Source organism: Molothrus aeneus, chromosome 2 (assembly GCF_037042795.1).
Source record: "Molothrus aeneus isolate 106 chromosome 2, BPBGC_Maene_1.0, whole genome shotgun sequence".
Lineage (NCBI taxonomy): Eukaryota > Metazoa > Chordata > Aves > Passeriformes > Icteridae > Molothrus > Molothrus aeneus.
In genome coordinates, this window is record NC_089647.1 from 15,778,749 (window position 1) to 15,805,529 (window position 26,781).

General features: G+C 48.0%; 1 protein-coding gene across 2 annotated transcripts in view; it reads left to right on the forward strand.

Moving 5' to 3' along the window:
• CLPB (ClpB family mitochondrial disaggregase) overlaps nt 1-26,781 on the forward strand; it is a 73,243-nt gene that overhangs the window by 35,628 nt on the left and 10,834 nt on the right. For both annotated transcript variants that reach the window (XM_066568561.1, XM_066568563.1), the window contains exons 6-9: nt 9,931-10,028; nt 16,013-16,127; nt 22,877-22,954; nt 25,055-25,110. In XM_066568561.1, coding sequence (XP_066424658.1) covers nt 9,931-10,028; nt 16,013-16,127; nt 22,877-22,954; nt 25,055-25,110 — 347 coding nt within the window. The remainder of the gene's footprint in view (nt 1-9,930; nt 10,029-16,012; nt 16,128-22,876; nt 22,955-25,054; nt 25,111-26,781) is intronic.

The following is a 26,781-nucleotide window of genomic DNA, read 5'->3' on the forward strand; positions in this document are numbered from 1 at the left end:
CTCTGGCTGGTGCTCTGCCCTCGGGCCAAAGCCATTAACTGCCCAGCCCCTCTCTGCTCCAGCCACTTCCTGACCCCCCTGTTGTTTTTAAGGGAAGCTCCCTGCACTTGCCCCTCACCCCACATCCCTGGCCTTTTGTGGCCCATTCAGTGACTCGCTTGACCCCTCCAGGACCTTATAGCCCTTTGGTCAGCATGTGTGTGCCCAGCAGACCGCGAGATGAAGTGGCAGCTCTGTTGTCCTTTCGGGCAGTTGTTGGTGACATTTCACAGTCCCCTGACCTGAGGCAACACCATAAATGTCGGTGTTTGGGGAAGGGGTGGGTGAGCGCTCGCATCCGCACAGTGCACCAGTTGCTACTGCAGGCACAATTGATTCCAGGGACTTTGTGTTTGGCTCAGAGGAAGGCAGGCAGGGTCACCTGCTTGCTGGTAACAGAAATCCCCTTGTTTTAGAGGGAGCTTTTACTATTATGTCAGTATTTAAGTGAAATAGCCAGTATTAAAAGGTGCAGCTTTCTGGCAATGGTGTAACCCTGCCATGGAGCATAGCCAACATCAACCTCCCTTCCACAAACGGTTCTGCTCCAGAATCTGTTGCTGAAATGCAGGGAGGCACTGCATGTGCCAGAGTCATGGAGTTTGTTCAAGGGCCGGAGCCCTTCTGCTCTGGAGACAGTCTGGGAGAGCTGGGGTTGTTCACCTTGGAGAACAGAAGGCTCCAGGGAGACATGAGAGCACCTGCCAGTGCCTAAAGAGGCTCCAAGATAGCTGGAGAGGGACTCTGGATAAGTGCATGGAGTCACAGGACAAGTCAGGGCTCCCCACTGACAGAGGGCAGGATTAGACGGGAAATTGGGAAGAAATTCTTCCCTGTGAGGGTGGTTAGGCCCTGGCACAGGTTGCCCAGAGCAGCTGTGACTGCCCCATCCCTGGTAGTGTTCCAGGCCAGGTTGGATAGGTCCGGGAGCAACCAGGTCTTGTGGAACGGTGTCTCTGCCCATGGCAGGGGAGTGGGATGATGTGGGCTTTAAGGTCTGTTCAGCTCAAACAATCTTGGATTCTGTGATTCAGAGCTAGGGACAGCACTGCTGCTGCTCAGGGATTTGCCCTGCAGGTAAATGGCCCTTCTCCCAGCATGAGAAACCGTTCCCTTTTCACAGCCTTGTACTGGGAAGAGTTGTCATAGCTGTGGTAACCTTTCAGTAAATTAAAGTTACACTAGACAGAGCACAGAAGAAGATGCTGCAGGAGCTGTCTTTGGTTGGAGCTTAAAAAAAATGCAAAATCAGAATATCGTTAGCACTTGCTTATGTATACACCTGAGAAACTAGGCACAGGAAGAAGCATAGAAGCAAGGTTCCCCTGGTGTGTAGCAGCTCAGCTGCCATTTTTCTAGGATCTCAAAATTAATTTCCAAGAGCTTTTCCAAGTTGTGTTTGGTCTGTGTGTGTCTGTGTGTCCATGTAGCAAGGGGTTGTCTGAACTGTCATCTGCTGACATGTGGAAATGTTGTTTCTACACGGTTGTGTGGCAGTGCACCACTCTGCTGCTGCATGTATGTGGGTAGGGGCTTGTATTTCCTACCCTTGCCTAAAAACAGAGCAGTTCCTTCCTTCAGAGATTGTCCCATGCCAGTTCCTGGGACTTCCCCTCTCTCTATCCCCACTGCAGAAACCAACACCTGCCCTCCTGTCAAACCTGAGCAGGCTCCATTTGTCCCCCATTCTCCCCAGTGCTCTCCTCAATCCTGACTGCCCTGCTTTCTATTTCCCATCTTCAGGAATCATCCCCTCTGCTCTCAGCTCCTCCTAGAGCCAGCACACAGGCTGACTAGGCTGTTACTGCATTGGAAATGCCTACTGCAATACATCTGCAGGGGGATCACATGAGCACAAAATGGTTTGGGTTGTAAGGGACCTTAAAGGTCTTTTCATTCCACCCCACTGCCATGGGCAGGGACACCTTCCATTAATTTAGATTGCTCCAACCCCATCCAACCTGGCCTTCAACATTTCCAGGGATGGAGCAGCCACAGCTTCCCTGGGCAACCTGTGCCAGGGCCTCACCACCCTCACATGGAAGAATTTCTTCCTAATACCCAATCTAACCCTGTCCTCTGTCACTGGGAAGCCATTCCCCCTTGTCCTGTCACTCCTTGCCCTTGTCCAAAAGTCCTCTTCAGCAATCTTGGAGTCTCTCATCTCTAATTAGATGTGAAAGAGAGAGAGGAAGAAATGAACACACATTTGTGAAAACATTTTAGCTGAAGCTACAATAACCTGGTCTGCTGAACTCGATTTGCTAGTAAATTTAGCCCAGTGCATTTGTCCATAATGTTGTGCACTCATCTCCTCAGTCCAATGTAATTGCAGATCTTGTGAGTAGGGTGAGTGATGGGTAAACAGATTATGGAGCCAGCATTGCAAGGGATGGGCTTTGGACATCAGAAAGCAAAAGTGCTTATGGTATTCTCTGGAAAAATCAGGTTCTAATTAATTGGGTTTTTCTAACCCAATTAATTTCTTATTAACTACTACTTAATATATCTTGGAGTGTTTTCTGTTGCATCCCAGATTAAAAGGGTCCATTCTTCCAGAGGGAGAGTAAAGGATATCCCTAGAGAGTAGGCTCTCAGGTCCCCAGCAGCCACTTCCAGAGAGGAGAGAGCTTTGGTTTTAACGCATCCGGAGAAAGTAATATTGAGGTTTTGCTGCAGTCGGCAGTTACCACAATAAGAAAGAGCTCAGGGCAGGACTCCTCCCTCTCTACAACTCCCTGAAAGGAAGGTGGAGTCAGGTGGGGGTCAGGCTCTTCTCCCAGGTAACAAGCAACAGGATTAGAGGAAACTGCCTTGAGGTGTGCCAGGGGAGGTTTAGTTTGGATATGGGGAAAATTTCTTCCCCAGACGGGTTGTTCAGGCTTGGCACAGGCTGCCCAGGGCAGTGGTGGAGTCCCCACTGGGGGATTTAAAAGCCTTGTGGGTGTGGCACTTGGGGACATGGGTTAGTGCTGAGGGAATAGTTGAACTTGATGGTCTGGCAAGGCTTTTCTAACCCAGAAAATTCCATGAAACTATTCTATGACTCTATAACAGACTCTGTAAACCACGCTGTGCAGGGTAAGGCTCTGCACAACCTGTGTGATTTCCTCCCATTTTTCCTTTAGAGTGGCTGGAACAAGGTTTAGCTTACAAGCAGGTCAGAGCATACAAATGCAGCCACTGTGGGTGCAGCTGTCCCCAGGAATGCAAGTCCCAGTGGCTGGCTGGGCCCTTTTTGGTGAGTCACAGGCATGGTAGCTGTCCTGGGTGGTCTGTTGTGGAGGTTTGCTGCCCTGACCAGCTGTCATGCCAGAGTGCCTGACATCCCTCTCCCTCTCCATGCTCATATTTACAAGGGAATCGGATAAATTCCGTATTGATTCCTTCTGTTGCACTGTAAATTTTGCAAAAGATGATTAAATAGTGCAATAGCATCTGCGAGTGCCGAGGCTCAATATGTTCTGGGCCGGCGTATCGATCCTTCGTCTGACCGCAGCCAGTTCCACTCCCTACCATGCCAGACCAGTAATTAAAATCCTATGAAACTGGGATTTAGAAACCAATCATATCCCAGCATCGAGGCATCCAGCATCCCACGGTGGTGAGAGCAATAAGAGTCCAAAGTGCCAGCGCATTTCTGTCTGTGTTGAAGCACTTAGGAATAGTTTTCCCTTAGGACAGGGGAGTAAACAGATCCCTCTTGAAGTGTTTCTGGGACAAACTTGACAGTGACAACGTGTTTGGAATGATCTTAAGAGCTCTGCACACATGGGTATATGGAGAAAGGGTGATGGACATATAGGAAGAGTATGATTTGGTAGTTTCCTCTCTCTTACCTTACAAAACAAGCATCAGGAGTCAGGTGGATTGTTTTCACATGCAGTTGCAAGTAGGCATAGACCAAATTACACTCAGGCTCCAATAAAGCAAGAGTGAAAGGTGCATGCATTTGAGACATTTATTAATTCTTTTCCTATTTCTTTATTGGAACTTTCCCATTTGCCGGAGAATCAGAGAACAGTTTTGGATTGGAAGCGACCTTCAGGCTCATCTTGTTACAAACCCTCGCCATGGACGGGACCCCTCTCTATAGATCAGGTTGCTCCAAGTCCTTTCCAACTTGGCCTCGATCTTTATCACTTATGGAAACTCGCCGTCTCAGGCTGACTTCCAGCTTCTAATAAGGCTCCTAGCTTTCATTCCTAAACAAGTGGCTTCTTTTAAATCCTTTTTTACCTGTGGGTTTTTACATTTAATTTGCCAGAGCAAACACTTCATTGGATTTTCTTCATCCACCCTGGGTTTGGAAGGATGATGGTGTGGTTTCTTCCTTTAGGAGGAGGTCCTAACTCTTCTTATGATAAGAACTTTAATAAATATCATGGGTATCTTCAGTCTTTATATTCACGTTTCTGACAGTTACCTGCTGGTGGGCTGCTGCCTTATTTCAAGCAGGATGCATGTTTTCCCCTTGTGATACAAAGCTCCTTGGCCATGGATTCTTTGCTGGATTTTCTGGTGAGGAAGTTTGGCATGAACATGTGTCCCATTGCAGTGTGGTACTTAGGAGCTGAGGTTTGGAGAAAGCCTTTTTCTTTGTCCAAGGCTGAATTAAGACTTGCACCTTGTCTTGGAAGCTTTCCGACTGCCAGAGCTCTTAGTCTCTGGTTTCCACCAGTTTAACAATTTATTGGTGTTATGCTCTTTATCCTCGCAGTCCCTGAGCTAGTTTTCTGTGTGTTGCAGTGCCCTTCAGTGTCTCAGAGGGGTGACCTTCATGCTGTATTTTCCCTGTTTGGTCAGGGCATTTCATTCTGTACTAATCCTGTGTCACTGGTTCATACAGTTGCCTTTCTTACCTTCATTTTGTTTCCAGTCTTTAACAGCTGACCTCACCACTCCACCAGTGGGGCTCAGTCCTTTCCTGCAGTCCAGTTTACATGCTGCTTCGACCAGTCTCCTCCTTTGCCTCTGTTCCAGCTTATGCATCCCAGTCCTGAGACTGTTGTGTCTGACCAAGTACATAAAGATTTGTGTTCAGTCTGGTTCACAAGGTTTGGGAGCACTGGTTAAGCTGCACCTCCAAGAGGACCTCTCCTTGCTGGTTGCTACCTGCCCTTGTCAGCATCTGACCTTCATCTCAGAGCTCTGGGTATCTGCTTTTCCATGTAAACTCTACCCCAGAAACATCTAATTCTTAAGTTAAGTCTAAATCCTTCCTTCACAAAATCACATAATGATTTGAAAGGGATGTTAAGCTCATCCAGTTCCAACCCCCTGCCATGGGCAGGAACACCTTCCACTAGAACAGGTTGCTCTAAGACCCATCCAATCTGGCTGGACAAATTTAGGTTGGAAAGGCTTCTTGTGCTTTGAGAGTGAGGCCACTGGACCAAGGGAGCACAGATCTTGTTCCCTGGAGCTCTGTGAGGGCTGCTGCCAGCCCAGGGCTGTGCATTAGGCAGCATTTGATGTGGTGGAACTGGAGCTGGTGCAGGTGCAATGTGTGTGCCCAGGTGGACAATAAGACCAAGGGGATCTTAGCTCGTGTCACCAATAGCATGGCCAGCAGGACAAGAACAGTGACTGATCCCTGTACCACTGGTGAGGTCACACCTCAGATCTTGGGGTCGGTTTTGTGCCCCTCATGGGAAAAAATGGAGGTTCAGGTGGAACCTTCTCACTGTCTTCTACTACTCAAAAGGAAGTTGTAGCCAGATTCTCACAGGCAATAAGTGACAGGACAAGAAGAAATGGCCTCAAGTTGCACCAGGGGGAGTTTAGGTTAAGTATTAGAAGAAATTTCTTCCCTGAAAGTGTTGTCCAGCCCTGGCATAGGCTGCCCAGGGCAGTGGTGGAGTCCCCATCCCTAGAGGGGCTTAACAGATGTGTAGATGTGGCACATGGGGACATCCTGGTCTAGGGTGATGGCCATTCAGTGTGTCCACTTCCAGCACCCTCAGCACCAACCACCATGGCTTTGGTACTTCCAGGCTCCAGGCTCCTCTTTCTGGGATTTAGTTCCCTTCAACAGAAAAAAAAGAGTTTATTTCCCACTCACTTCTGGGATATTTGATCCAGCAGAGTCTGCTGCAGGGAAAGGGATACTCCCCAAGTCCCCTCGGTGTGCTGGAGCACAGGATGGGTCCAAGGCAGTGACCTAGGCAGAATGGGTGCTCACAGGGCCTGGTAAAAGATCTTGAGGTACTCCTGGGTGCAGTGCCATGAGGAGCAGAGAGAAGTGCCCTCAAGGTTCATCCTTGTTGCCTCTACCCAGACCTTGCCTGTACCTATCCTGCCCAGGGGACAAGTGTGCTCAGACCCTCCACTCAGGACAAACTCGGTGCTGGGGTTCTATATTGGAGAGAGTACCTTTATACTGGAGAGAATGGCTTTGTACTGATTCAATGGCTTTATACTGGGGAGAATGGCATCCCTATTCATGGCAGGAGGATTGGAAATAAATGGTCTTTATGGTCCCTTTGGACTCAAACCAGTCAGCAATTCTGTGATTCTATGAATGGTTTTATAGTGGGGAAAAGTACTTCAAACTTCTCCCCAGTTTTATACTGGGGAGAGTGGCTTTATGCAGTGGCTGTATTATGTAGGTGGGGATTTGTATCTTCTCCGAGATAACGAGCGATAGATAAGACAAGAGGAAATGGCTTCAAGTTGTGCCAGGGGAGTTTTACGTTGGTTATGGGGAAAATTCCTTCCCTTGAAGGGTTGTCCAGCCCTGGCACAGGCTGCCCAAAGCTGTGGTGGAGTCTCCATCCCTGAAAGGGATGGCCATGTAGTTGTGGCACTTGGGGACGTGGGTTAGTGGTGGCCCTGGCTGTGCTGGGGGAATGGTTGGACCCAATGCTTTCAGAAGGCTTTTCATACCTAAAATGTTCTGTGATTCTGTCCTTGTTGAATGGCTTTATAGTGGGAGAATGGCTTTCCCTGACTTTGGTGACTGAAGCTGTGCCAGAGACTTGTGCAAGCACTCAGTTTCCACCTCCACCATATTGTACCTTCTGGACACCAGAGAAGGAAGATGGGAGACATTGAACATTTTGGCATCTTGTCTTTCCGTAACACAGGTCACCACGGGCCACTGCTGCTGCCCAGCTCATTTGCAGGCAGGACCTCTGGAGTGGCATCAGACAGGGGCTGTGTCATGCCAGTTCTCTGTCCCCACACCCACTGCTGGGAACAGCTCAGGACCCAAACACTCAGCCAGAGGCTGCCTGTGGGTATGCCCAGGAGCAGGAGGTTTCACACCATCTGGCTGGGCTGTGAAACAAGGTCCTCAAGAGTCCTTTCCTTGTCTCAGTACTCAGGGCTTTCTCAAGCTGTGATCTGTCCACTCTTCGGAGCAGTGTCATTCTCTGGTTGTCCATATGAGGTTCCAATGCCACTGTGTGCCCTGTCCTGTCTGTTAGAAGTGTGAACCTTGTTCTGGCTGCAGCAGGCTCAGACCTGCTAGTCTTCTGCTCTGACAGGATGGAGTGACAAGAGCAGGGTCTTGGGGCTGCCGAGGACACGGGGAGCATCACTGGGATGTTTCTCCAGGTTTTGTCTGTGCCCTTTGGCATTCTCCTTTTCCCCCTGCTATCTCTCCCTCCTCCTGCCATCCCCATCCCTATCCTGACAGCAGTGGGGGACCTAAGTACCAGTATCCACTGCGTCGCCAGCTCTATTGACAGTTATCCAGAATCTGAAGGAATTCAAGACAAATTGTTAAGAGGATGGAGTTAATAAAATTTGAAAAATTGAGGCCTGTCACTCCACTAAACTTTTTTCGATCCCACTGACAGAAACATATTTCCCCAATGAGTGACCTTCTGCAGCTGCTGCAGCGCCACAATGCGGGGCGGGTGCAGCGAGAGAACCCCCACGCTATTTATCAAATATTATCAGCCAGGGCCTTCTAATATGAGCATGGAGGGTGGGAGGAGGCCACGGGCTCATACAGCCTGAGGTGCTGCCCAGGTGTCCATCTCCAGCTACAGACAGCGAGTGGGAGGTGACAAATTGCCTTCTATTAAGTCGTGGAAGGTTGACGTCCCCTTGGATACTGCTGCAGCCTGTGGCACAGGGTGGGAGAGGGCAGGAGAGGAGGTGGGGATGTGGAGTGGGGTCAGCCAGGGCACCGACAGACCAGTGGCCACTTTTACCTTCTATTAGCAAGCCAAGTGATACTGTTATTTATGGCAGCATAATATTTTATTGCTGCCGGTACTCGAGGTTGGAATCGACCAGTTATAGGAGTCGGGTTCTATCAATTATTGCAGCAATTAGTCAAGTCGTCAAAGCCATTAACAGGGGGATTAGGCCAATATTGGAGAGCCATTATTGATAGATCCAGGGCAAAGCCAAACAAACCCTCCATCAGAAATGAAAGCATGCCTAGCCTCGAGTATGTCATCATTTGGAGAAGTCAGGAACATGCCCCACTGGTCACTGCACAGACCCAGGTGGGTTTTGGCAGGGGGGGTGGGATCATGGGAGCACTGTCTCTTTAATGGATATGGAGCAGCCAGCCCCAGCAGTGTGTAATCTCACCTGTCTTGTTCATGGTCTTTATTTGTGAAGACAAGGCTTGCTATAGAAATTAGTCCATGTCAAATGTTTATGGAGCACATTTTTCATTCTGTAAGCAAATATAGTTCCTTGATGCCAGTGCCTAGGAATGGCTAATCTCTGCGGCTCCGCTCCCACAGACTCCTCTTACTTCATTCATCTGTTCTGATTGCTGCTTGCCCTTACCGAGCACTCCTGGTGCTTTACGCTGTCTCATGGCACAGAAGCAGCTGGGTCTGCCTCTGACAAGGTACTTGTCTCACTCCCATGTTTTCAGCAGGGTCACAGAATGATTCAGGCTGGAAGGGACACCAGTGGAGTCACCTGGACCAACTCCCCTGCTCAGGCAGGAGCACATTGCACAGAATTGCAGTGGAAGGATTGGAATAGAAGACATCCCGGACATGCTGAGCACAGTTATGGGTGTCTTCCTCCACCAGATTGCTTTCCAAGGCTTGATAACTAGTGGGAGAGTCAGTTTCAGCACCAGTTTGGGGAGTTTGGGACCAATTTGAAGGTTCATTCTCATAAACTCTTGTAGTTAGGAGCTGCTGTGGGGTCATGGAGTGCACCAGTGTTAGTGACAAGTCTCTGCCTTAGAGACAGCTCCTGAGATACTGAGAGTCAGAGATGAATCCCAAGACCTTGTTTGCCCCTCTGGCTATTGCCATTACCCCTGTCTCCTGATATAACTGAGTTTCCCTCTGTATACTTCCCATCACTGCAACTGGACCAGTTTGACATGGAATTCTCTTCTGCAATCCAGTGTATCTAGGAGGGAGAGCTCTCTCCATGTGTGTGTGTTTCTGTGGGGTGCCCATCCAATTCAGTCTAGCTCAGTCTTTGGGGTTTGTTGGTTTTGGGGTTTTTTTTAATTATACTGCAAGGAAGGGTGGGATTTTCCCCCAGAAGTGCTCCAGGGGCTCAGTGGAGCAGCTGGTCCACAGGCAACAGCCAGCTCCAGCTTCAGTTCCAGCTTCAGCTCTAGCTGGCACAGGCAGCGTATCCAATTGAAGCTGTAATGGTCCCATGTGGCACCCACAGGACTGAGAGTGGGTGCTTTTGTGAGACTTTATTTCCTTCTGGTGATCATGTGCTCTCATCCCTGCACAGCAGCTCTTCACTGACAAGCCAGCTGTTAGCAATGACAATCCCTTTTCTTCCTCCCTGGAGATCCGTGCTTGTACATTCTCTCTTTCTGATCCAGACACCCTCCAGAGCAAAGGCTAGGAGGGGACACAGCAAGGATGTGCTTCCTGCTCCTTCTGCCCCAAGACTGAACTCTGAGCTCCTGATCTTACTTATTTCTTGTGCTGTCAGGTGCCAACCCCCTGCAGAAGAATGAAATGGGACACACACCCCTGGATTACGCCCGTGAAGGGGAGGTCATGAACCTTCTGAGAGCATCAGAGGCAAAGGTGAGCCTGAGATTCTGGCCAGTTTGGGTTTCCTCTCTCACTACAGGAGCAACTTTAAAGATGTCACATGGATGTGGCACGTGGGGACATGGGTTAGTAGTGGCCTTGGCAGTGCTGGGTGAGCAGCTGAAGTCGATGATCTGAAAGCTCTTTTCCAACCTAAATCATTCTATGATTTTAGGGTGCAAACGATAGAAGGCCACCTTAGCACCCCTCCAGTTCCATCCTTTTCCAAAAGAAGTCTGTAAAAATTAAGAACACAATGCATAAGGAAAAACATCCACTTCTGTAGTATTTTAACTGTGGCTGTGCCCACCTCTTCCAAGTTACCATTTCTCACTCAGGAGTGACCTGCCCAGGACCGGTAATGCTGCTCTGTAACCCCTGGATGCAGTAAAATCCAGAGCCTGTTTTTACTGTATTTTCTGAAACTGTCAATCAAGCAGGGCTGAGAATCAGTCCAGCTATGGCCTGGGATCCAGGTGTTCATGTGCACCAACCTAAGGTAAAAGGCACCCATTTCCATGGTGGGATCTCATCCCTTCAGCCTCCATGTCCCATTTGCTTTAAAGAAGGAAAAGAAACACATTTGCCATCATGGTTCCAATAAAAATGCCAGGAATCAGTACATTTGTGGAACAGTGGGCTACTAGATAATGAGGGATCTGCAGTTAGATCTCAGGGATTTAAAATTCCTGGGCAGAGGCCTTGTTCAGTTAATTATCAATGGGTAGGAGAGGCCATCACAGCAGTGGCAAGTGATGCCTCATCCCTGGAAGTGTTCAAGGCCAGACTGGATGGGGTTTGGAGCAACCTGGTCTAGAGGAAGATGTCTCTGCCCATGGCAGGGGTTGAAACTGGGTGAGCTTTAAGATCACTTCCAACCCAAACCCTTCTGTGATGCCTTGTGAGCATCATCTCTCCAAGCAGCACAGATCACCTAGGGCAGGGCACTCCCAGAGAAGGGGCATTCCCTTGTCACCAGACCACACGAGCAGGAGCTGAGGCACAAGGGGACCAGGTTTGTTCCTGGCTGCAAAGTTCCTCTGACATTGTGTACCTCAGTGTTTGTTCTATGGGTTTGGAATTTAAACTTGCATGCTATAGACCTGAGGCTAACAACTTACCACAAGTCGAGGATAAAGGTAATTAAAACTGTGTCAATTACTGCACTGAGGAGGTATTACCATGAAACAAACCTGCCAGGTGTCAACTGCTGCACTGTCTGTGCTCTCCTCTTAAAAGTCAGCACTCAGGCAGGAGTTCAAAACCACATTCCCCAGTGCTAAATAAACCTCTGTCCTTAGTAGGGACAGAGGGTTCTTTCCTCTGGGGCTCTCCATACTCCTTCCTGGCAAAGGAAATGCTGCCATGGCTGTCCTCTGTGGTCCTGATGGCTGCTTTTGTAGCCAGTATGTGGTCACTATGGCAGCTCTGAGAGGTTTTCATAAAATCATGAAGGAAGAAACCTTAAAGCTCATCTCATTCCAATCCACTGCCATGGGTACGGACACCTTCCACAAGACCTGGTTGCTCCAAGCCCCATCCAACCTGGCCTTGAACACTTCCAGGCATGGAACAGCCACAGCTTCCATAGGCAACCTGTGTCAGGGCCTCACCATCCTCACAGAGAAGAATTTCTTCCCAATATCCCATCTAATCCTGCTCTCTGTCTTCCAGGGGGAAGCCATTCCACCTTGTCCTATCCCTCCACATGCTTATTCAGTCACTCTCCAACTCTCTTGGGGCCCTTTAGGCACTGGCAGGGGCTGTAAAGTCTCCCTGGAGCCTGCCCTTCTCTGGGTATACACCTCTAGCTCAGCCTGTCTCCAGAGCAGAGGCGATCCAGGCCTTGGAGTATCTCCATGTTCATCAGCTTCATTATCCATTATCTCTCCAGCATCCCTCCCAAGCATGGCTGCACTTATGAGAAAACACTCCAAGGGAAGAGGTCCATGAGCACAGCACCAGCAGAACCAAACCTTGTCATAAAACCTGCAAAGAGTGACAGTGTCTTTCACCTTACAGAAAAAAAGAATTTGAAATACTAAAGGAAAACAGGATATAAACTGATCAGCCCGGACAATGTCAGTGACATGAGCTAAGCTGTGATAGCTTGTGGAGGTCTGGAGAGGGGTTCTTCCATAGGAAGGGCCAAACAAATCATGAGGTAATTCTTGTGGGTTTAAAGAAAGGTTAAAATGAGCTTTCACTCCTCCAAACTCCACATAAAAGGTTGTGACCAGATTAGCCAACAGCCAGCTTTCAAATAACCAAAAGAGACATTTTTCTCATGAAATGTGCTTAAACCAGCAACCTGAGGGTGTTCAGGATGGAAAAAGAAGCATGTGAGTCACAGCTGGAGGTTTGTTTTCTTGGAAAGGCCTATCAAAGGGGATGACTGGGATGAAGTGGACACCAGCTTCTGGTCAGGAGGTCTCACACTGCTACTTCCAGAAGGGCAAGGGCAACTGTATGCTCTTCCTAGCTGAAATATTCCTTAAAAATCCTTCATCAGACACTGATGAAGACAGGGAAGGTCACCAGATAGGTCTGTTAGGGTGCAAAGAGGAGCTGAATGGCAGACAGACTTGCAAGAGCCAAGCTCAGTCCAGACACACTATCCCTCCAGTGACAGAGGAAAGACAGCAGTTTCAAGTGCTTTCCCTCCCTTTTAGTCATAGATACAGAAGTGCTTATTTTAATTTCTTCAGACTGTTTAGCACTGGAAACCAACTCAAGAGTCCTCAACACCAGGTCTAAGATCAGGAAAAGCACACACAGAGTTCTGGTTTGGTTTTTTTTTTAAGAATAAAGGAAATCAAAATAAATTAAAAATACATATGAAAACTCCTTGTTATTCTGTCACAAGGATATGTAAATAAAATCTATGGGATATGTCCATCCCGTAATAGTTCTGCCTATTCATTCTCTAGCAGTGATTAAAATGAGCAATAAATTCTCAAAGACTCTCAGTGGAATGTGGCTGCTGGGGAGGATGAAACCCCGGGAGCACCAGTTTCCCCCCAGCTGAATATTCATCACAGGCTGGCTTGGCAGTCTGCTGGTTTATATACAAGTACAATCATCTTCCTCAGGAACAGCTCCAGAGATATATTTCCTTTCTCTCCTCCAACTATTACTTAAGCATAAAAACCAAGGCAAGTTTCAAACTGTTCAGGGCAGGTTTCCTTATTGGTGCTGGGCTCAAGAGAGCATTTACCCCAGCAGATAATTCTACCCCTCCTGCTCTTAAAGAGTTCAGTTATTTTATTCTCCACTTTTCTTCCTTAAAACAACATGTGCTGGCAGTCCAGAAGCCCCCTGTGTCCTGGGCTGATCCCACAGCATGGGCAGCAGGTGAGGTGGGGATTTTGCCCCTCTGCTCCACTCAGGTGAGACCCCACCTATAGAGCTGCCTCCGACCCTGGGGCTCCCAACATCAGAAGGATGTGGAGCTGCTGGAGCAAATCCAAAGGAGGCCACTGAGATGCTCTGAGAGCTGGAGCCCCTCTGCTCTGGAGACAGGTTGGGAGAACTGTGGGTGTCCACCCTGGAGAAGGGAAGGTTCCAGGGACAGCTTAGAGCCCCTGCCAGTGCCTAAAGAGGCTGCAAGAGAGCTGGAGAGGGACTCTGGACAGGAGCCTGGGGGAACAGGACAAGAGGGAATGGTTTCACACTGCCAGAGGGCAGGGTTAGATGGGATATTGGGAAGAAATTCTTCCCTGTGAGGGTGGTGAGGCTCTTGATACAGATTGTGTAGAGAAGCTGTGACTGTCCCATGCCTGGAAGTGTTCAAGGCCAGTTTGGATGGGGCTTGGAGCAACCAGATCTAGTGGAAGGTGTCCCTACCTGTGGCAAAGGGGTTGGAATGCGATGGTCTATAAGGTTTCTTAAGATCACCCTTCTGTGACTCCATGACTGCCATGCCTACCCCAGTGACAGGCAGACAGCTGTTACCACCTGCCAAAGCACACACTGAGTCCTTCTCTTTTTAAAAATTAATATTTCTGATGCCTTTGGCCTTGCATCAGGAGAACTACTTAACCCAGTTGAGTGCAGAAGTCTGGTTGCCTCCAACATAAGAGCAGAGCAGTGCTCCCTGCATTGCTCTCCAAGCAGGTAGCACCATTGTGCTCCACTTAAGTGCTGCTCCTGAGCCAGGCAAGGATCATCAGGACAATGGAAGATCAGCTGCCAGAGGGTGGGGACACAATCCCCACCAACACCATTGCACACCACAAAGTGAGAAGGTGGGAACAGCTGGATGTGTATGGAGAGGGGAGCAGATGAGAGAGGAGTGGAAGTTTGTGTCTTATGTAAAATCCAGGATTAGTGGGGCTTTTTCTTGGAGGTTCTGTCACCAATGGATCTAAAATACGTTTTTCTTGGAGGGATTTCTTGTCCCAGTGTCCCCTGTACAGTGTAAGCTAAGGCAGGAGCTGTGTTAGCACTTCTGGCCCACTGAGTAGCTGGCCTGAGTGCAGGGCTCTCCAGAACAGATCCTGAGCAGAAAATGGTACTTGTGCACAGGACTTGTACTGTGTCAGTTTTCCAAGGAGGGAGGGAGAGGGCATTGCAAAGGATGGGTATCCCTTCCTTCTCTTCCTGCATATCTTACCCACTCTCCATAAACCCATGGGAATCATTGGGTGTCTTAACATCACTGATCACATTCCTGCATCTTCCAAAAGGCCAGAGAGGAGAGGGAGAGAAAAGATTTGTCAGGATCCTACGGACACAGACATATGGTGAGGTCGTACCCAGTGCCGGGGGGATCAGCACAGGCAGGATGTCTGTCCCCGAGCTGCTCCACTAGGATCTGCAGGGAAGTTATTGCTCTGTGTGAGGATCAGGGCTCATGGCATCTCTGTTACACGTGAGACTGATAGCACTGGCCAAAATTGGATTGTTCACTATTTATTATTTTTTAACTTCTGTCAGAATCACTGCTAGCCCAGGGGATGTCAGCAGCCTGGCTGGGGTTATCCACTCCAGCTCCAGCAGCTGGATCCTGCTGCAGCTTTGGCACCTGCCTTCTGGCTTTGCTGGAGGGTGTTTCCCCTTAGTGAGATGGATTCAATGACAGGGTGCAGTTCTGTGGGTGCAGTTACTCACTTGGCAAACCCCATGGGCTCTTTGTGTTCTGTCTTCAGTCTGGCTTTGGGGGATGAATCTTCCCAAGGCAATGGTCTCAATCGGGAATGTCTGAGCTCAGCTTGTGGAAGGAAGAGTGCTCAGCAGCCTTTCTAAAGATCTTAGAATCACAGGCTTTGGGTTGGAAGGGACTTTACAGCTCACCTAATTTCACCCCCCTGCTGTGGGCAGGGACACCTTCCACTAGACCAAGTTGATCCAAGCCCCATCCAGCCTTGCCTTGGACACTGCCTGGGATGGGGCAGCCACAGCTGCTCTGGGCATCCTGTGCCAGGGCCTTACCACCCTCACAGGGAAGAATTTCTTCCCAATATCCCATCTAACCCTCAACAGGAAGCCATTCCCCCTTGTCCTGTCACTCCATGCCCTTGCCCAAAGTCCCTCTCCAGCTCTCTTAGATGTAAGGCACAGTGATCCTCTGCCATCCCTTCAGGATCTGGTTGGAGTCTTTGAACAGAAAATGGTTGGAGGGTAGGAAGACAAACTAGGTAGAACAGTCATGACTTTATTTCCCAAAATAAACAGCACCTAATGATTAAGAGCTGTTGAGTAGTGCCATTGTTCCCTCTGTCACCAGTACAGAGGTAGCACAGGGTCTGGTTTCCCATCAGCAGAGCAGGATCCCTATTCCCACTCACCCCAGCTGCCATCCATGACAGATTCAGAAATTACTTCTTTCTTGGGCTGGTGCATCCAGACCAAACTACATCTGCCCTGGGGGTGCTCTGGCTCCATGTCAGAGAGATCCCCATACAGGGCTCTGACATCTGTGTAGTGGCCCACTGCTGTGTAAAGTCTCTGATCCCTATGTTTTCTTCCCTCCACAGTTCCAGGAGGAGCAGCGCAGGAGAGAGGTGGAGGAACGGCGGAGATTCCCACTGGAACAGCGGCTAAAGGAGCACATCATTGGTCAGGAGAATGCCATAGCCACAGTGGGGGCAGGTAGGACCCTTCACATGCTGCCAACTTTGCCCTCCACACCTGCTCCACAGGGGAGACAAGCTGTTGCCTCAAGCCTTGATCTGAGGCTGCCTCCGGGCAGCCTTGCAAGGTTGCTGGGGAATTCACAGTGGATGCCCCATCCGTGGAAGTGTTTAAAGCCAGGCTGGGTGGGACTTCGAGCAATATGGAAGGTGTCCCTGCCCATGGCAGAGAGTTGGAACGAGATGAGCTACCTCCCAACACAAACCATTCTGCGCTTCTATGTAATCAAGGCTCTGGCAGTCTGGGCTGGGTTTGATTTGCCAGTCCAAAGCCTCTGGATCCTGTCAATAATTCCTGACCCATCCATGCATCCCAGTTAATGCCTGAAAATGGGATAGTAAAATAAGAGCTGTTGAGGCCAGGGCAGAATCACAAGGAACGTGCTGTCAGAAACACAAACCCTTTGCTTTTAGTTAACAAAGAGGAGCCCAGTGTGGGCTGGGAGCTGAGGAGGAACCGGGAAGGAGCTGGGAAGGAGTCTACGCTCCTGCAAAAACAACAGCCACCCTGTGTGTTCAGAGAACGGCTGTGCCTGGGGGCAGCAGCCCAGCTAATTGGGGAGCTGTGATTAATGGGCAGTGCCTGTTCCTGACACAGGTGGCGTTTCTGCGCATTAACGTCCTTGCCTTTATGGAGGTTTTTCTTATTGAATTATAGGGAATGTGCTTGATACCCCTACAGCCTCAGGATATTGGACCAAAAGGTAGTGGGAGACTCTCTGTCCCCTCCTCCCTCCCCTTTCCCTTCTGTCCAGTTTTTCTTTTCATTTTCTTTTCTTTTTGTTTTCTGTCCAGAAGGATGAATTTTAAGACAGGACTTTCTCTCTCAAGCACTTCCTCTCTATCTTTGCTATTTATTTTGTGCCCAGCTGGTTTTCCTGCTGCTTTGTAGACCCTACATCCCTCCACTCTGCCCTCACCACTGCCATTTGCTGGTGAGCAGACCTGCCACACACCACATCTTCAGATCCACCAAGCCTGCCTGATATGTTTAATTTATAACTGGTGCCTTAATTGAATAATTGGATTTAATCTGTCACTCGGTGCATGATCCAAACAGTCTCCAGAGGGGCTTAGCCAGAATACAAAGGGAACGTGTGATCTGGGGTTACTAACACAAGGTCTGGAGCAATGGGGATAGAATGGAGTCACAGAATTATGGAATAATTTAGAAAAACCCTCTAAGATCACCAAGTCCAGCTGTTATCCCAGCAACCCCCTGCAAGGGGATGCACTGGGAACGCTGGTGGGGAGCTCACTGCAGCCACAGCCCCAACAGCATGACATCACTGCCAGAGGGAAAATCCTCCCCCAATGCCTCCATAGGATATACCCAAGCCCTGCAGCACTCTTTTCTGATATGTGGAGCAGGACAGGACTGGGAGAAGGTGGATGATGGTTAACTGATGGTGACTGGGCATCTCCCAGTGTAAAAGGTTTCTACCGGTGCCTGACTGGTTGATAGTGGGAGGCAGCTTGGCCACCCCCTTCAATGGGTGTAGATGTTCAGTTCATCTTAACAAAATCCCCATTAAATATTCCATCTCCTGCCATCAGAAACAGGCAGGTCATTGCTGCCATCTCAGGAACTGCTGGGATTCTCTAACTGGTACATACAAATGAGCAGCTAAAAGGCTTAGGCTTGTGTTTCCAGCCACTTCCATAAATGGTTGAGCTCTGGATCTGATTAGGGCTGCTTTGCCTTTTCACTGGAATATGAGGAGGCAGAGGGGATCAGCAACATCTCTTCTCTGAAGTTATAAGCTAAAGGAGGCATTTTTCCGAAATATATATATATATATATATATATGTGTATATATGTGTGTAATTTTTTTTTGGTCTAATATCCTAAATATTATGCCAAGTAAAGAATATATTTTTTATATGGATATACCATGTTTGCTGGTCAATACTCACTTAGAAGTAGCGTGGTTCAATCCTACCACTTCCCCTTTTCAGGGGGAATAAACCTTGAGGGTTGAAGCAATCTGTTCCAGCTCTTCCTGAAGTTGAATAAGGAGAGAGGAAGGAAAAGTGTTGTTTATTTTTCAGGTAATGCAGGTAATTTTCAGGATTTTGAAGAAAGGGTAGTGCAGAAAAATCTATGTTTTAATGATAATATTCCCAATTTTAGAAGCTATGATATTGAAAATCAGTCAGTGTTTCAAAAGTGTAGGGAAATGGATGAGGAGGACTATCATCCTGCTCTGGTCCAAAGGAAACTGGGGTTATTTTGGACAATATAGGGCTGTTTTTTGATGTGTGTTGCTGCCTGCAGGTCAGGTGAAACTTTGCAAGGACACAGCTTTGATCTAATTTGGGGTTCCATAAGCCTGAGCCACTAGCAGCAGGGCTGAAAGAGAGCTTCTTTGGGAATGCTGCAGACCCTGGAGCATCACTGCAGTACCTGGATAGAAGCAGTGATCCCAGGATGGGCTTGGCCCCAGAGCCTTCGCCCTGCGGTACCCCAAACCCGGACAGGCCGAGGAGCCCTGCAGAATGAATTGATTTGATAAATGGACATTTATTACACTCACAAATTGGCTGAAACCAATTTCAGTCACATCAAGTGCTGATAACTGCTGGGGTATTGATTTGTGTAAAGTAATACAGTGAATTTATCAGTTCAATAGTGGGCTGAAGGGCCTCTTGGAGACGCAGGGCTGCAGTCACACTGTTACAGATGGACGAAATAAAGCGAGAGCACGGCAGCAATGCCAGGAACAGCTCTGCAGAAGAAGGCCCCAGCGTCATCATCATCAGGCTCTTGTTTTGGACATTGGGGCTGAATGTCATAATGAGATTTCAGCACAGCAGTGTGACCTCCCTCCTGGTATTTATTTATTTATTTATTTATGCCAGGAGGAAGGAAGGGGGCAGCTTTCCCAGAGGCAGAGCATAGATTTCATGCTTGGGTGACAGTGAAGAGCGGTCAGCATGGCCAGCAGCTGCTTTGGCAGTGCAGACTCCAAGGAGAAGAGTGCTTCTTTGGCTTTCCTAGCTGGGATTTTTATCCTTGGAACTGGTACTGATGTTCTGCTTTGGTCCAGGATGGGGCTTCTGTTCCTACTGCTGAAGATGAACACTGCACTGGACAGCCTGAGAGAGCCTCCTCCAGCCCCAGTGGTAGAACCTAGGGAGTGGTGTCCCATCCCTAAGGATACCCAGATTTTTTACGTTTTTCCAAACTTCAAGAGTGCTGGAGGAGCTCATCATTTTCGGGCTGCTTGTAGAAAAGCATTTACACTCTGTTGATCTGATTATGCTGCTGACTAGTGACCATGGAACAGTTTGGCTTAGACAAGACCTTAAAGCCCATCTCATTCCAACCCCCTGACGTGGACAGGGACACCTTCCACTAAACCAGGTCGCTCTAAGCCTAGTACCAGCCTGGCCTTCCAGGCACAACTTCTCTTGGCAACCTGTGCCAGTGCCTCACTAGCCTCATAAGAAAGAATTTCTTCCTAAATATGATGCTCACATCTACTGACAGAGATCACATGCTGAATCTAAGCTCTGACTTTATGGTAGTTTTTTAAGGGATGCTTTATATCCCTGGAGTTGCTTTGAGTATTTATCCATAAACTCTGGCATCCTGCTGCAGAGGGGAGGGGAAGAAGGCAGCACTTAACCCCAGTGTCTTTGGACCCTGAACGTGCTTGACCCTGTGAGTGGTCACTCCATGCCCCAAAGCAGAAGTTTATTACTTTTATTACCATTATTATCTTAGCTGAGATAGCTGCAGGAATTATTGGCGGTTGTGTTACTCCCCATCAGTTTTTATGAAATTTCCCACCCCAGGTGTTTGACCTCTCGTTCATTGCTGTAAAGGGTTGAGAAGGAACTTGTGCAGTGCTGGGAAGGGCACACAGAGGGATGCAGCACAGACCCTTCCCTGCACCACCCTGTCAGTGGCAGAGCATTTTCTCCTCCTCATCTCCTTTGATGGCTGTTTCCAGGGATGACATGGCAAGGGAGCAGCTGAAGGACAGGATGGGATTCCCACCAGTCTTTGCCCAGTATTTTGAACAGAACCAGATTGCTGGCTGCAGCCAAGCTGGTCTGTCATGCTGATATGCCCAGGCAGGGTGAGATGGAGCCAGGCACCAGCCAGTGCTGCATCTGGCCTTGGCCCGAGCTAATGAAGCCTTGGCAGGAGTCAGGGATCATTAGCACGGCCAGGGGGACAGGTAATGCATCTGCCTGTGCCCAGGCATGGAATGGCAAGTCCTTGAAGCACTGGGGTTCTGCTCCCACTAAATGCACAATCCCAGTACTCAGTCCCATTTCTGAAGGGGTTGGAACTGTGGTCTTTAAGGTCCCTTCCAACCCACACCCTTCTACAGTTACATGATTCTACATGCCTTGGATTTAAAGTTAAATTGGGGATTTTTTTATGTTTGGACAGTGATGCAAACCTTCATCTTCATCCTGAGCTACCACTGCTTTTGGGAAGCCCTTCTGACTTTCCCTGCAGACTTTACAGGGATTAGGAATTCAGTCCCACTCTCCTCCTAAGTGGCTGCAGTGGTTAATCACCTTCGTTATTAAAACTGTTCTGCTTTATTTGTAGTTTGATCCTCTCGCTCCAGCCCCTGGAGCACCTTAATTTTCTCTGTAGCTGAGCAAGTTCAGTGCCTTCTTGGGGAGATACTTAATGACTGTGGTCAGGTCACTCCTCACACCCCTCATCATTAACCTCAGCTCATTGATTTGTTCTTGTAGTGAGGCTTTGCTCTTGTTTTCCTAATCCTCACTGGATCTGCTGGCTCCCCTGCTACCTGGGTCTCCTGGAATACAAGCATGGACTCTGAGGAGCTCGGTTTCATGCAGGTCTTGCAGCTCCAAATTCCCATGAGACCCTTCCATGCATCTATAAACTTCAGCTGCTGGAATATCTGACTTGAGCTGCTGCTGTTTAACATCTTCCCAGTGTGTCCCTGCTGGCACAGGCAGCATTTCCATGTCAGGCTGTAGGCTGTGACATTCCATTTCTTATTATTTGCAAAATGGAAATATTGTAAATATTTTTATATGCAAATATTTTTTGTGCAAAATGGCACTACCTATTTCCCATGTCAGTTTGTTCTCCTGCGCAGGAAGAACTAGTGGCATGCCATGCCTAGGATCCCTTTTTTTTAGGTGCCTTCTATTTACCACACCCCATCAAGAAAAGGGTTTTATGGACTGACTTTGAGATTGAATTTAAGAATTCTGCAGTTTTAAAAGCCACTCTTGTGCCCTTCTGCCAGCTCAGGGAAGAAAATAAACCCACAGCTCCCCACAGAGACAGCCAGTGCCTTATTCAAGGGAGACACAGGACTGAGGCACAAGGACAGAGGCTGAGACCCAGGGTAGTGGCCAGAAGATGAGGGAGCTGTGTTTTGAGGGTGACAGTCATAAGGAGAAGTGGGTTTATTCTTTCTTGGCTTTATTCCTGTTTTTGCTGTGGACACCACTGAAAGGCAGCAGAGGCCGAGCTTTGCCATGCCTGTGTGCAGCAGCATTCCAAGAGCTTTAAGGCACAGCTCTCCCAGTGTTTTCCTTCTGCTCATCCCACCTCCTCTGCTGCTGTTTTCCCCCACTACTTTCAAATTCCTTGTCAGTTACAATTTTTGGGCATCTTGCCATTTTCTTGCCCTGCTTCCTAATGTGCCACATTTTGGGTTCAGCTGGATCTGGGGGTGCCATGTGCCCATCATGAGACCTTGCTGGGTCTGAGGGGTCCTGAGACTGTACAGTGCATGTTCTCTTTTACAAAACACCTTACAAGATTTACAGGCTGGATTGAAATACTGCAGATAAAGCAGAAAGGCTGGGATGTCAGTTAATCTCTCACATTGAACTGGAAGCTGGTTTGATCCAGAGAAACCACTTCCGTGTTCCAGAGACCAGATCCAGCCAGCAGAGGATGAGATTTGATCTTTTGGCCTCAAAAGCACTTCCTCCTCCTTTAAATAAGCCCAGTGCAATGATGTTACTGGTTTGGTGAGCACGCTCACAGAGCCTGAGGCTGCTCTGGGGGGCTGAAGAGTACCTTGGGGAGCCATGGGCACCCATGGGGATAGGAGCTACCACCCACTCTGCACAGCAGATCGTGTCTGTCCTGAGAAAGGGCTGTGCTGGTCAGACTGGGAAGGAATCAGGGCTCTTGCCTTTTGTAAAATTTTCCACTGGTATTACACCCAGGATGCACTTGGATGCCGCTATCCAGGGAAGCACTGAGATAATCACCACACTTTTCCCAATCTTTGCACCAATTCAGTGTTTGTGATCTTCAGCCACCTCTTTCTTCCCATTCCATGCCAGAAATAACCTATAAACCTCTTCAAATCTGATGGTTTTTCCTCACAGAAAGGTTGCACTTGGGAGCTGGCGAGGCAGAGTGCCTCTCCATCCCTCTGTCCATCCATCCATCCTTGTCCCCCCCTCCACCATCTCCCTGGCAACGCTGAGTGCACATCCTGGAAAACTTTATCCGAAATCTGCTCTGGGCAGCTTTCCAAATCCATGCTAACCTTATTAGGTGTCTCTGGGGCCTTGGCTAGCTAATCAAATTAGAGAGCGCTAATGGCAGGGAGGACTGGGAGTGGGTAGAGAGCAGTAAAACATAGTGTATACTTAGTGATAATTACACTTGCTTTGTGGCATTGATTTATATGCTTCCCCCCCCCCCTCTTTTTTTGTTTTCATTGTCTTCAAATGCAGCGATTCGGAGGAAGGAAAATGGCTGGTATGATGAGGAGCACCCGCTGGTGTTTCTTTTCTTGGGATCATCTGGAATAGGTAACATTTGGGTTGTGGGGAGGGGGATGGAGAGCCCTGAGGAGAGGGGGTGGAAGCTGTTGCAGGGCTGCAGGGTCTGAATGAAATACCAGTTAAACACACTGTCATCTTTCAGCGGGTCAGCCATCATCCAGCAGGGTGACCCCAGCTGGACACCAGCACACACAGTCACATCCAGCCTCATGCTGAGTTATCCCAGAGGACAGCCCCCCTCCAAGTCTCAAAAAGGGGCAGTTTGCAAAGTAAAAGTATTACTTTAACAACTTTCTGGTCAAAAACCCTTTATTCCAATGGGAATGGTGGGATAATAGTAGAAATTTGCTGCCTGCAAACTGAATCTCTGCTCATTTGCTCCTGTGAGTACAGATTGCTTTGGAATGACAGGGTTTTATTGACACCGATAAGATTTGTCCTCCAGCCCAATCAAATGCCACATGACAGCTGATCAGTTCATGAAATGGTCCAAATGACTTTTAGTTGTGGAAAAAACCCCAACAAAACAGCTTCAAAGTAACTGATCTGTGACATTTGGAACAACCTCAGGGCTTCTCCTGCCTCCACTGCCTCCCAAAGGGCTCCAGAAGGTGCTGATGCTCCACTGCTGGGGGGGTTAAAGGGGCACAGGTGAGATTTTGCTCCTGCTGCAGAACAGTACCAGGCCAAGCATTAACTCCAAATAAGTTGCTATAAAGCTGTATAAAATCAGGATAAAATATTTTTGATACTTCATTGTCCTGCTAGAGCATATCTAAAGACTCAGGGATGTAAATTGTTGGCTCTTCCACTTCCATGGACTTCCATGGGGCCTTTTCTTTTCTTTTCTTTTCTTTTCTTTTCTTTTCTTTTCTTTTCTTTTCTTTTCTTTTCTTTTCTTTTCTTTTCTTTTCTTTTCTTTTCTTTTCTTTTCCTCTTCTCTGTTTTTTTTTTTTTATGGGAAGCATAGTTTCTTGCATCCTTACACATCAGGAGCTCTGATCCAGCATCATCCAAAGTCAGCAAAGCTCAAACTGAAATCAGATGTAAAATTTTGGCAGAGATTTATCAGGTGGAGCAGAGCACACCCCATGAATTCCTGTATTTGTAGCCCTTTTTTTGATGATTTACTGATCTGACCACCAGATCTATTGTCCCTGCAATGCAGCTGTGGTTAGATGTACAATACTCCAGTAAGAATGTACTTTTCCACCTAATTTCTTTTTAAAAACACGTGGGTTTTTTCTTCAGAGTAGTTATTTCTGTCCCTGCTCATTTATTTTTCAGTGTGCAAGTAAATCCTACAGGGATCCATGTGCAGTGCACTGCTGACAGGTGTGCAAGGGACCAGTGTGAACCCCCAGAGCATCCATCCTCCAGAGGGGGGACTGGCTTCACCTCAGCTTTGCTGGTCACCCCAGGAGCCAAAATTGGCCCAGTCCTTGCCCTGATCAACCTGACAAAGCCAGCAGTGTCATGATGGGGGCTAGCAACAGGGAAGAGAAGTTTTCTGGCATCCACACTTGAATAAAACTGCCTCTTCAATGAAGTTTTTCCCCAGATGGATGAGCTGGGAGAACAGGACATGGCCTGGAATGAGCTGGTACATGTGTTCACCCTCAATAAATGCCTCATGCCTCTATAAATGCCTTCCAAGGTGGATTTGCTCCATTACTGACTGTTCTTAATCTGAGATTTTTTTTTTTACTGTCATCTTATATAAAGCATAGAAAAAACACCCCATTTCCATGAAATTCTTTATTTGGAAATTACAAGACATTGCACAAGGAACTTGGAATATTGAGGGTAAATATAGCAAAAATCTGATCTGATCATCAACATCTTTTTGTGGAAAAAATTGAGAGCTTTGTTCCCATCATGTGAGAGTCAATTAAAGCTGAAGGAGCCAATGCAGAGATGTCACTATTCTAATGCATCTGTTCACCCTGCCCAGGCTGGGACACCACTGAATGTGATCCTGGAGATAAAACAGCAGTACCACTTCCCAAGGAAAATCCATGTATTGGTTGCAGGAAGTTCCAGCCCTGGTGTTAGCAGAGCTGATGAACAGACAGAAGATGGACAGAGCTGGTATAATGCAAGTTTATTTTTCTCTCTCCAAAACAGGTAAAACAGAGCTGGCCAAGCAAACAGCCAAGTACATCCATAAGGACATCAAAAAGGTAATGGCTCATCCCAGCTTTGTGCTGGCACTAAAAGGGATGCTGGGAGGGTCGTCAGGGGGTTCATTGTGTGGCTGTGCTGCCCTGAGAAAGGGCTTCTGCACTGAGAGGGACCTGTCAAGGTCATGGAGTCACAGGTCTGGACTGGAAGGGCGTTTTAAGCTCATCCAGTTCCACCCCTCCTGTCAAATGCAGGGACACCTTCCATTAGACCAGGTTGCTCCAAGCCACATCCAAATGGGCCTTGAACACTTCCAGGGATGGGGCAGCCACAGCTTCTCTGGGCAGCCTGTGCCAGGGCCTCACTGCCCTCACAAGGAAGAATTTCTTCAATCTTACCCTGCCCTCTGTCAGTAGCAAGCTGTTCCCCCTTGTCCTGTCATTCCATGCCCTTCTCTTGCAGCCCTTTTAGGCCCTGGAAGGATCTCTAAGGTCTTCTGGGAGCCAGCTCTTCTCCAGGCTGGACACCCCCAGCTCTCCCAGCCAATCTCCAGAGCAGAGGGGCTCCAGCCCTCAGAGCATCTCCGTGGCCTCCTCTGGACTGTCTCCAACAACTCCACATCCCTGTGATGTTGGACCCCAGAGCTGGAGGCAGCTCTGCAGGTGGGGTCTCACCTGAGCAGAGCAGAGGGGCAAAATCCCCACTTCACTCTGCTGCCCACACTGGGATCAGCCCAGAACACTGTCTATGCTCCTGTCTGTACCAGAATATTTGAATTGGAAAAATTTAAATTGATGTAACATTTGTGCTTCCTGTTGAATTTTGACATCCTGTGTTGTGAACATATTTTTTTGCCTCTGCTACTAATATCACTGTAAATTGTTCGGAGGATAAAATTCCAGAAATCTGTTTTCCATGTCCCCACCTCCACCATTTGTCATATCCTGCCAGTGTGGACTGTAGCGATGCAACATTGATTTCCTGCTCAAAATTTTAAGCGCTGAAGTGTTTGGTATCCAGAAGCAGTTTGAATTATTTAGTTTGTTACCCAGTGGTTAGATTTTAGAGAAGATGGGTTGGAATTATTTCATGGAGGTGGTGGCTTTGCAGGAGAACACTTCAGTGGTGTCTGGGGTTTCCATTCCATTCTGTTCTATTCTATTCTATTCTATTCTATTCTATTCTATTCTATTCTATTCTAATTATCTCTATTCTATTCTATTCTATCCTGTTCTGTTCCATCCTGTCCTGTTCTATTCCATTCCATTGATTTCTAACCTGTTCCGTTCTCTATTGTTTCTTTCCAATCTATTCCAATCTATTCTATTCCATTCTGTCAATTCTATTCCATTCTAGTTATTTCAATCCATTCAATTGCAATGTATTCTACTTTGTTCTGTTCTATTCTATTTTATTCTATTCTATTCCAGTCAAATCCATTCCATTCCATAATGTCTTCCATTCTAATCTATTCTGTTCCATTCTATACCATTCTATTCAATCCCAATCTTCCATTCCATTCTATTCCATTCCATTCCATTCCAATGGAATTTTCTTCCGTTCCATTCTGTTATGTTACATTCTCTTCCATGTTTCACATTTAAGCCTCTGCCTACCTGTAAGAGGTACTTAGCTCTCTCCCACATGGAGCCAGGGAAAAGAAGGAAAGACAAGCAGAGCTGTGCATAGATGAATCCCTCTTCCCCACATCCTCCAGCAGTGAATGGACA